The following is an 11,793-nucleotide window of genomic DNA, read 5'->3' as shown; positions in this document are numbered from 1 at the left end:
TTTTTGTATAGGTTTTTAAAATTCTAAAATCTCTTTAATTCAAAGATACCACAAGCTAGTCAGTGTATTCAGTAGGCGTAATGTATTGTAAGTTGCTTCAGAGAAGGTAATGCAAGCATTGCATACAGCAATAATAAAACAGTGCGTTGCCATAAAAAGGAAATGTACTTTTAAAAGCAAGTACTTCTGTAAGTAAAAATCTGTCTTTACAACTTTCACTTGTAATGGAGCAGTATCTGTAATGGAGTTGTGTACTTTATCCACACAACTATTCTCTGAATCGCTCCCCTGCTCTAGCAGGTTTACTAATCAAGCCGCCTATAAACCTGATATTGTATATTATGAATATAGTTGGCTCTAAATTGCTAAAGTTTCTCTACTGTAAGTCGCTTTTAAGCTAAATGCATAAATGTAAACAGTGTCATGGTTTCTCAGCAGTTGGCACATCTATGATCTCTAGAAAGAAATCATTCTTTTTGAGGGTTCTCATAAAATAACTTACTACATTATGCAACAGTGTTATTACCTGATACAGTTTTACTGTAGATTCTAATGAATATTTATAGCATTTATCTTACAAGATTACGCAGTCATAGCATTACGCGTTGTTACACGATAAGTTATTTTAATTTAATAATGTAATAAATGTATGAGACAAAACATTATTACACTGTCACAATGTGACATTTTTTTAGAAAATTAGTACATTATGAACATTACATATGACTTATTACATTATGAGATGCTACAACACCACCATTGCTCAGCCAATCCGATTCCAGGACTAGAACTGCTGTATAAAACTTTAAAGATAAAGAACAACTTTTCAATACATATGTGGCCCTGGAGCACAAAAGCAGTCTTAAGTCGCTGGGGTATATTTGTAGCAATAGCCAACAATACATTGTATGGGTCAAAATTATCAATTTTTCTTTTATGCCAAAAATCATTAGGATATTAAGTAAAGATCATGTTCCTTGAAGATATTTTGTACATTTCCTACCGTAAATATATCAAAACTTAATTTTTGATTAGTAATATGCATTGCTAAGAACTTCATTTGGACAACTTTAAAGATGATTTTCTCAATATTTAGATTTTTTTGCACCCTCAGATTCCAGATTTTCAAATAGTTGTATCTCGGCCAAATATTGTCCGATCCTAACAAACCATACATCAATGGAAAGCTTATTTATTCAGCTTTCAGATGATGTATAAATCTCAATTTCAAGAAATTGACCCTTATGACTGGTTTTGTGCTCCAGGGTCACATATTACTATTGTAAGAAACAATTTACATCAGCTGTTACAGTGCATGTTTTTTTTCCTGGTTAGAGTGGAGAAAATTGAAAAGGATACAAAAAATGCTTAATTTTTATGAAAAACTGCCACTGTTTATTCATAAACATCTACTATGGTTATTATTATCATCCTAAACAAATTATTTGCAAGATGATTGTTCAACCTTTACATTGTTTATATCATTACACTGCCAGATTGACATGTCCCAAACATAAGAAGGAAACAGATTAGATCCATGAAGGCATGGCTCGTGTCGTCTGGGATCACCAGACAAAGGTGGCCCGCTCACGGAGCATCCGCACACCGAAGCGCTGCCACTCTCGCTGGTGAATCCAGAGCTCCTGAGTGGTGTCCAAACACGCCAGCACTGCTCCACCCTTCCACGCTATCACACGAGGATCCATGTCCTGCGCGGGAATAGTCTGTTAACTATCACAATGCAGCAAGCCACACTACACTACAGTCAGTGACTCCTGAGTAACTCTTATTCATACTTAAACTTGCATGTAAAATTCACACTAGAGGCTTAGTAACCACTATTAAGAAATATAATGTAGTTCTTCAGTTTGTCACTGATCAGATTTGTAATTTTCAGTTCCTCCTCCTACATATAAACAGAAAAAGTTTCAGTTTCTTGCACAGACGACCGTTTCACTTCCTAAGTTCTTGATACATGGTCAGGAGTCATGGCTTTTAATTTTGTGTTTTTGCTAAATATGCCCTTTTTTTTGGTCTCAAAAATAGGCAGCCACTGACTTGCATTTTATGAATCACCAAGGACCACAGTTTCAGCTCAGAATCTTCATTAGTTCTACTGAAGAAAAAAAAAAGTCACCTACATATTAGAGGGCCTGAGAATGAGTGAATTAATGGCACATTTTCATTTTTGGGTGAATTATCCCTTCAAATATGCATGCATATTTATTCTCAGTAAAAATGGTTTTGGAACAAATACGATTAGCAGAGTTTTAATTAAATGACATCTGTAAAGAACATTACATCAGCTTAACTAAGACAAACACGGAATACAATTGAGAAGAAAAGATCATTGTAATGTGTCTCTTCCTCACAGTGCTTTCTATGACCATGAAAGCACTTCAGTCACTATTTACAAAGACACTTTTCTGCGTTTATTTAAAGCAAAGTCATCAATAGCTTCTTTTAAATTCTGCTCTCACACACATATCGGTTTCCCTACACACCTTTGGTCGTGTGATGACATCGACGTTCTCCACCAGACGACGGAAAGATGGAGGCATCTTATGGAGGACGCGATGCTGCAGAAACTCTTGTGCTCCGAGAAACAGCAGCCCGCCACCAACTACCAGAATACAGCTGTACATCTTACGCTTCGTTTCATCTGAGGCTGTGGAAACAGACCCATAAACACATGCTGGAAGGCCTCAGTACCAAAATATAAAAATATAATAAGGTAAGAAATGTTTGAAATCAAATGTGACCCTGCAGCACAAAAGCAGTCATAAGTCGCTGCTAATATTTGTAGCAATAGCCTTAAGCTGAAGCTAAACTCTTTATGCACATTATCGTACAATGTGGAATGACTGTAATCTATCATCTTCTTCAACACAACGTTTCCTTCCCTGTACAAATTCACTTTAATCATTGAAAAACACAGAAACCACCTGTTTTCTATACTGTTTCTTGCTCCGCTTCAACTTGTTCTCTTATCTTTCATATCTGAACATTTATATAGGAATTTATAAGAGAACAACACTTTTACAAGAATTATTACACCACTCAGTCCATAGTATGACCCAAGTTAGAGATGGCTGAAATTATATTACGTAATATTTTTTTAATAGCACGGCAAACTTTAAGCTTTAATTAGGGGGTCAGATTTGCCCCCAGGTTTTTGGGAGATTCAGCCATGTGTTGGTAAAGTCAGTATTTACCGCAGGAGTCAATGCTGTGTAAGATGGCTTTATCCACGCCAAGTGCTTTTCCCTCAAACTGAGTCATGGCCGTCTTCCGGGACAACAGAGCTGACGATGTTTCTTCTGCATCCGCCCCACCGACGAGGCACTCGGCTTGAGCGTGACTCAAATCCAAATCCTGAGTCAGATTTCCCTTCTCCGATGGGTCGCACATGTTGGATTCCCCCTCAAACCCAGCAGGCTTAGGGAATAATTTGCGGTCTGTCGTGGCTTTAGAAGACTGTGTGTGAGAGAGAAACATGCTGAGGTTACACACCTCCATTTCTCACCTGTTCAGTTTGAACAGGCTAAAAGAAGAGAAACATAGTGTTTAAAGGAATAGTTCACACGGAAATGAAAATTAGCTAAAAATGCACTCATCCTCAGGCCATCCAAGATGTACCCGAGGTTGTTTCTTCATCAGAATTGGAGAAATGTAGCATTGCATCACTTGAGTCAAACAGCTGATAAAACCATCACAATAATCCACACCACTCCAGTCCATCAGTGAACATCTGGAGAAGACAAACGCTGTGTGTTTGTAAGAAACCAATCTATCATTAAAATGTTTTTACCTTCAAACTGTCACTTCTGGCTAAAATATGAGTCCATAATCCATAGAAAAAAGAAAGTCCATAAAAAAACACTTGCTTCGTTTACTGCATTACACTGACTGGGACTTGTCACAGCACTTACATATTGTTGCTCTTATGTTGGTTTGATTGCTTCTATTGTCCTCATTTGTAAGTTGCTTTGGATAAAAGCGTGTGCTAAATGACTAAATGTAAATGTAATCCATAATAACGCTTCATCCAGTGAAAAAGTCCATCACCTTTTGTCCTCTCACATCAACACAGTGCTTGATCTGTGCAGATTTCTCTCCTGATTCAGATGAGACTTTTTATTATGGATAAAGGACTTGTATTTTACCCAGAAGCCAACGGTTTGAAAAACAACTTAATGAATTGTTTTTTACAAACACGCTGATTTGGTCTTCTCCAGATGTTCACTGATGAACTGGAGTGCTGTGGATTACTTGTGGATTATTGTGATGTTTTTATCAGCTGTTTGGACTCTCATTCTGACGGCACCCATTCACTGCAGAGCATCCATTGCTGAGACACTGATGCAATGACACACTTCTCCAAATCTGAACCCCTGAACAAACTGGTTGCATGTTTGCTGTTGTGCATTAGTGGCCGCAGTGCAGTGAAATGACATGCTGCGTAAGTATCGTGCTTTTGCACCGCCCGTAGAAGCTCGGGAACTGTAGAGAGTTGTACCTGGTCTTGTTTGCTCTGTGTGGTCAGGAGGAAGTGCTCATCATGTGGATCCTCTGCGTCTCCTTGAGAGCGATGCAGCAGCGATGTCATCTTCTGCCCCACTATCCCAAACGCAGCAGGGTAGAATAATGCCATGGGAGCCTATCAAACAAACAGAACAATGCAGATGTCAATTAGCAGACAAGCGCTAAACCACCACGATCCGGTCCGTCTCTACCTGGAGTTTCTCATCTCCTAATCGTAGCTGATACAGCAGCACTGGGGAATCAGGGAAACGTGTGCGAAACTCGTGATCTTGCAGCCCAGAAATATCCTGCACAGAAATCAATAATACATCAGATTACAAAGCATAATATGCATATAATATAATATGATGTAAATACTGAACACACAGACATATATTCATTTATATTTATACAAGACTCAATTCCATGTGTTTTTTTTTCCCACTAACTGAACTAGTTTTGGGATTGTTTTGTCTTGTGACTTGTGGGTATGTTTCACTGTAGTATACATTTTATTTCACGATAACAATATATATCTCTATATAGCTATTTTTATTTTATTTTATATTTGTTATTAAAAAAAAGAAAAAAAAAGAAAATTACAAACACAATAGAACAAATAAATATGAAATAAACGTATAATTATTCAGCTACTGTAGGCTAGGTTTATTTAACATGCAGTAAGAATAAAGTGTATAAATAAAAGACTAGTCTTCACTGTATCAATCAAACATGAACAGATTATTATTAAAGATCCAAAAGCGATTCAGTCAAGCGCAGTGAGTGATTTAACATTAATAACGACAGACAGAAACAGCTAAATTAGACTGCTGTCCCTTTAAGACCAACTACACGGATCCAACACACTGATACAATTTCATACGGATTTCACCCAACTGTTTACGTTTATTTAACACATAACCGACTGTGTTTACGTGAATACTCCACACACCGGGAATTTTGACATAATTGTGTGCGTATTTGACCATTCAAGCACAACAAAACACTAAAGAGAGAGGGGCTCTCAGTGCGCGCGCTTCAGCTGTGTGTCAGTCGGCGCAAACACTGCATTGAGTTCTTTTTCTCTGCTTATTGCGCTTAATAACTCTATCAAGAGCGTCCCACTCTTTATTTTCTCATTCATGCATGTTTCCTTACTCAAAGGTGTATATAACTTTTAAGTAATATTATGTTACGCAGATATTTTTGCATACCGCGGAATACACGATTCAACAAAATCTCTAACGATAGACACTTTATTCCGCTGTAACGATATACACCGTCATACCACCCAGCCCTAGTGAATACTGACAAACGGCTGATTAATTTGTTTAGCTCCATGTGCGCGGAGGTCACCTGATCCAGATGGCAGAAGGACTCTTTGAGCTGCTGCAGTAACATACAGTCCAGTTTGCTGCTGAGTTGACATTCTCTATAGGGAAATCCAGCTCTCTGCATGAGCCAGAAAAAACACCGCGTCACATCCGAGCCTCCGTACGCAAGACACAACCTGCACAAAAATACACATGCATTCAACAGAGATGGCACAAGAGCTCAAAGTATTCTTGATTGTGTTTACTGTACTGATCAGTAAGAGATCATGAGAGCGTTACACAGGTTTGCCAACTTCAGAAAAAGGAAAATACAGGACAATCATGGTTTTTCATAGAAAAATAAGGGACATATATATATATATATATACACACATACATACACATATGCATATATATACAGTACATATACACACACAAATATATATATATATATATATATACACACACACATATACACAAATATACACGTGTGTGTGTGTGTGTATGTGTGTGTACTATATACAGTATATATATACAGTATATATATATATATATATATTAGGGCTGGTAAGCGATTAAAATTTAAAATCTAATTAAATGCACATCAAATTTGGCTGAGAAATTACTTCCAAAAGATAATTTAAAGTCATTGTTGTCGTGTAAAGCATCAAACAGACATTACAAAAAGTAGCTTCGGCAAGAAATATTTTGTTTGATCAAATTTATTACATATACTCTTTTGGACCATGAGGGTGAGTAAATTATGACACAATTGTCATTTTTAGGTGGGTGAACTATACCTTTAATAATATATTTTATTAATTGTATTATTATTACTATGGAAATATGAAATGATTTCTTTAATGAAATGATACTCTAAATAATAGACTAAAACTGCCAGTAGGTGGTGGTAAATGTCTTAATGATTAAGTCATCGAGTCATTTATTCATTCACTTGATTCGTTCAAATGGCTGATTCATTCAGGAGTGAAGTAAATGGTTCTTTACGAATGGTCCATTGAATCATTAGGCTTGTTCGACTTGAAGCGGATCATCAGCATCAGATCGATCGGTGTGTGACATCAAAGTACCGCAAGAGCTATAGAGAGCAGATGACTCATGCTTTTGAATCGCTCTCGTGTTACTTTGATGTCATACACCGATGTGCAGCGCCGCTTCAAATCCAACGCGCCTATGGCCAATGGTTCAACGTGCCTAATGGTTCACCCAATTCATTCAAAACGTGGATTAAAGGGTGGTTGATTGCGATTTCACTTTTTTAACATTAGTTAGTGTGTAATGTTGCTGTTTGAGCATAAACAATATCTGCAAAGTTACGATGCTGAAAGTTCAATGCAAACGGAGATATCCGGAGATGTCTTTTAAAATTATGGCAGTTTAATGCCTACAAAAACGGCTGGTAGGGACTACAACGAGTTAATTCCCGAAATTTAGAAATTTAATTAAACCCCGCCCCCGGGAACATGCAACAAAGGAGGCGAGGCCATGCTGCGCTGCTTTAGAGAAGAGGAAGAGTTGTTGCCATGCCGTCAAAACTAGGGGTGCACGGGTGAAAAAAATCTATTAATGAATCGCGTTTCTGTCTTCTAACAATGCTAATGGATTCACAAGTTTAAAAATCAATGTTCTAAAGCAGCGGTGCTCAATACTGTTCCTGGCATCCCATGCTCTGCATCTCTCTCTCATTCAGATCATCAGCTCGTCAGCTACAATAAACTGTGCTCCAAATCCAATTGTACACTTTATGTGTAAAGACAGACAGATATTTTTCACATAGCTATGAGAAGCGTTAAACATGGACATGCACGCGGTTGCTGTGCTGTATTAAAGCTTTAATCAGGATAAAACCGTAGATTGGTCTGTGCAGTGCCGCTTCATATCCAACGAGCCTAATGGTTCACCCAATTCGTTCAAAACGTGCATTAAGAAATGAAATGCCGCTGTGTGTTGCTCAGAGACGAACAGTTCTGCTTTGTCTTTATATTTTCGTTGGCAAAATTGAGCAAAACAGACAACATTGTGTCTAAAATAACACAATATTAACTTCTTACTTACTGAACTGTTGTATAAGATCAGTATCACATTTGCACTCATGTGATATTGCACTTAGCCTATTGCTCGTGTGATATTGCTTAACTATATGATGTAAATATGAGACAAAAAGTCAAACAGGGGCATTTTTGCCCCATATCTTGAATTTTAGGGACATTGTAACTACGTTCTCTAGGCTCCATCACGCAGTGAGTTGTTACACTGCCTCATATTTTTCATCAATCAACTGTATGAAATGTTTGAGTTTTACACAGGAAGCATTGTCTTCAGAAAATACGAAACCCTTTAACATAGCGTGTATAATAAAGCGCATCAGCCCTACAGTGTGTTTCTCTCACCTGGAGCTGCGGTGGGACACGCCGTCCTCGACGCAGCACACGCTGGTCTTCTGGTCGCCAACATCCACCACACACGCACTGCTCAGACCGCTGCCAAAGGTCACACACACCGACTCCTGATGCACCACCACAGCTACAGAGGAGATCAAGTTAGGCTGGGTTACAGTGTTGGACCTTACACCCATTTCATGACTTTCGCACACCAGTGTTTTGCCTTTTAAAAAACTATGTAGTTCCCTATCATGTATCATAGAGTTAGGAGCGATGACTCACAAGACGATGGCGAAGAATCTGATCTAAAAACACTCAAATCTAAAAATCTAAAAACAGTTCAAATTTAAAGGGTTAGTTCACCCAAAAATGAAAATTAGGCTGTGTTTTACTCACACCCGAGGCATCCTAGGTGTATATGACTTTCTTCTTTCAGACGAATCCAGTCGGAGTTATATTAAAAATAGTCTTTGATCTTTCAAGCTGTTTAATGCCACTCAGCGGGTGTTGCATGCATCAGTCCAAAAGAAGTTAAATAAAAAGCGCCCATCCATTAAAAAAAAGTGTCTCACACGGCTCCGGGGGGGGTGAACAAAGGCCTTCTGTAGCGAATCGATGCATTTTTGTAAGAAAAATATCCATATTCAAAACGTAATAATCACTTTAATGTAGCTTGCGCTCACTGTTGTAAACGGAAACAGTTCCGGGAGGATGACGTAGGATTTCAGCGTTGCGCATGCGCCGCTCAGAAGTGACGCACGGGGAAGCACAGGGGTTAAAACACAGCCTAATTTTCATTTTTGGGTGAACTAACCCTTTAAGACTTTTTACCCGCACAAATAAAATTAATAGCATATGAGCAGAGTAGGGCAATGTCTATAGTAACATATTAAACTGTAAAACAACTGTAAACAACTCTGGTCTTTCTGTCCCCAAATTGAAGACCTCTTGAAATCATAATTAAGACTTTCTTGTACAATTTAAGACTTTTTGATAAATTTTTAAGGACCCCACGGGAACCCTGCAATATGTCTATGTTTAATGTAAGTTTATCTTTGTTTTATTGTTGTTGTGTTTTCATAAAAATAAAAAATAAACATTAGTTTAGGGACCAATTCCCACTATTAACTAGTTACTTATTAGCATGCATATTACTAGCAAACGGGCTGTTTATTAGTACTTATTAACACATATTAATGCCTTATTCTGCTTGACATTATTTTAGTTCCCTTAATCCCACCCCATACCTAAACTTAACAACTACCTTACTAACTATTAATTAGCAGCAAATTAGGAGTTTATTGAGGCAAAGTTTGTAGTTAATAGTTAAATTAAAGTGTGGCCAAAATAATAATACACCACAAACTAAGCATCCCTTTTAAAATAAAGGGAAAATCCAAAGATCTTTCATTTATTTCTGTTGCAACATGGTTATATACAGAACCTCACACGTGACATGCGGAATATATATATATATATATATATATCTCCATGCCACGAATTAAGAATGTTTCAACGATTTACTATTTTGTTTTCTCTTTAAACATTCAATTGCGGCTGTAAATTAAGAATTTTAATTGAACCAAAACAAGAGAATGAATAAGTACAGTGTGGCTACGATTGAATAAGACAATGAAATGAATTAGGTCGTAAATGATTTTTCTTAATTTGTGGTCGAAACATATCTATTTTAGTCCGCATGTCACCTGTCTTTGGTTAATAAAAGTTCTATGTTTAGTATATGCGAGTTTGTCATTGTACTACGTATTTTATTGTGGTTGTGTTTTTCATTAAGAATAATAATGATCCCACCATTTTCAAACATTTGATTTGATCAAGATATAAAGATCTAATGTTCAAGATCAAAGTAAGCTCTACAGATCCAAGCATCACTGACAAATATCTTATATTGTAAAATATGCAGTTTAATCGGAAACTCTGTTGTTGTCACAAGTTTATTAATTGGTGGGAAAAAATTCTCACCGTGGCATCCCTAGAACAATTAAAATGTGTGTGTGTGTGTGTGCTTCAGTGCTGAATGAGAGCTTAAATGAACTACCACTGACTAAACACCACAACTGATTCTCATTTCACTGAACCAGAATGCTTTCTGATGTCTAGTCCAGCTCCCTAACTTTCAGAAGCACTGGACTAGTCAACAGGGATCCTACAAGTGTGATCATGAACAATTTCTGAAAGCAACAGAACATTACATGGTAAAAATTCCATCACAACTGGTCAGGAATATGAGGTGTACATGACAACTGTCTCGCCAGCAGGTGCACATGGTTTTAGTGACATACCTGAGAAGCCCATTTTAACCAGCAGCATGTTGACAACTTCCTTCACGTGCTGCCTGTTACAGATGTCTGGGATCAGAAGGATGCATCTGTAATACTAAAAAACATAAAACAAAACAAAGTTGTCAAATCATTCAAACCCACGTGCCAGTGAAATGAAACCAGATCAGTACCTTCAGATCCTTCAGCGGGATTTCTAGAAGTTTCTGTAGAGCGTGAGACCAGATGGTCTCCAGGTCCGCCAGCGCAGCGGTGAGAGAGCCGCCCGGCCCGCTGTGGATGTTCAGGTGTCCCCTGCAGACGGGCCAGTGGATGCTGTAGCAGTCTGCAGGGTTCACATACAACGCCTGATCACCAGAGACGGAGAGAGGACTGTTATCGCATGTCCAGCAGGCACGGCTGAGCTTCTGTTTACCATGTTTGATGTGTTTTGTGTTTGTGCATTGACCAGTGTTTCTATATAAATTAAATCTGCTAGGTCTTGGATTAAGCCGCTCGATGCATATGGATTTCTTTAACAAGCTCTTCATGAACTCAAGCTTGATTTTAGTTTTGGTTGCGTGGACTAATAATGGAGGGACTGAAATCTCTCAGCTGTCATTAAAAACACCCTCATTTGTATATCAAAGATGAATGGAAATCTCATGGGTTTGAAATAACCCCAATGGAGAATTTCCATTTTTGACCTTTTGAATTTTACCTTTAAATTATGATCTTTTACCTTTCAATAAAATTATGGCATGTGTACGCCTATTAAAAAAAGAATGAAAGATAAAGATGATTTTTAGATAATACACACAACGTTCACAAAAAAATGAGTTTTTGTAATAAAAAATTATTTAAAGCAAGGAAACAATTGGATCAAAAATGACACTGTGATAATTGTGTCATATATTATTTTAAGTATTCCTGAGTTTAACTGTGATATGATATCTATTTGAAGAAAACATCTCATATAGTTGCTCCTGAAACATCCAGACAAAAAGAATAAAGATGCCAAATTAAGCAGTTTTAAGGGTGCTTATTTGTTTTCATTTTACAATTGTACGATTGAATTCATTATTAGCCATTCCGTAAGAAGATGACACATTTGAGAAAGCAAGAGTTTTGATTATTTTCAGGGCGTTTATGACAGGTTCTTGTCTCACCTCTTCTCCTACTTTTCTGAAGATCATGTGACACTGAAGACTGGAGTAATGATGCTAAAAATTCAGATTTACATCACAGGAATAAAACATAAAACAAAACAAAAAC

General features: G+C 37.4%; 1 protein-coding gene across 1 annotated transcript; it reads right to left on the bottom strand.

The window, feature by feature from the left end:
• Positions 1 to 1,377: 1,377 nt before the first annotated feature.
• On the bottom strand, positions 1,378 to 11,714 carry LOC107750819 (actin-related protein 8). Its single transcript, XM_016566346.1, has 10 exons — positions 11,688 to 11,714; positions 10,713 to 10,886; positions 10,543 to 10,636; positions 8,249 to 8,381; positions 5,881 to 6,034; positions 4,737 to 4,832; positions 4,520 to 4,660; positions 3,216 to 3,477; positions 2,505 to 2,668; positions 1,378 to 1,709 (listed from the first exon to the last, which is right to left on the bottom strand). The coding sequence occupies exons 1-10, from the start codon at positions 11,712 to 11,714 to the stop codon at positions 1,566 to 1,568; spliced, it is 1,389 nt and encodes a 462-aa protein (XP_016421832.1). The 3' UTR covers positions 1,378 to 1,565.
• Positions 11,715 to 11,793: the final 79 nt, after the last annotated feature.

Source organism: Sinocyclocheilus rhinocerous, unplaced genomic scaffold (genome assembly GCF_001515625.1).
Source record: "Sinocyclocheilus rhinocerous isolate Xijiao unplaced genomic scaffold, SAMN03320098_v1.1 scaffold1023, whole genome shotgun sequence".
Taxonomy (NCBI): Eukaryota; Metazoa; Chordata; class Actinopteri; order Cypriniformes; family Cyprinidae; genus Sinocyclocheilus; species Sinocyclocheilus rhinocerous.
Note: the sequence above shows the minus strand (reverse complement) of the source record. Positions and strands in the feature narration are given on the sequence as shown.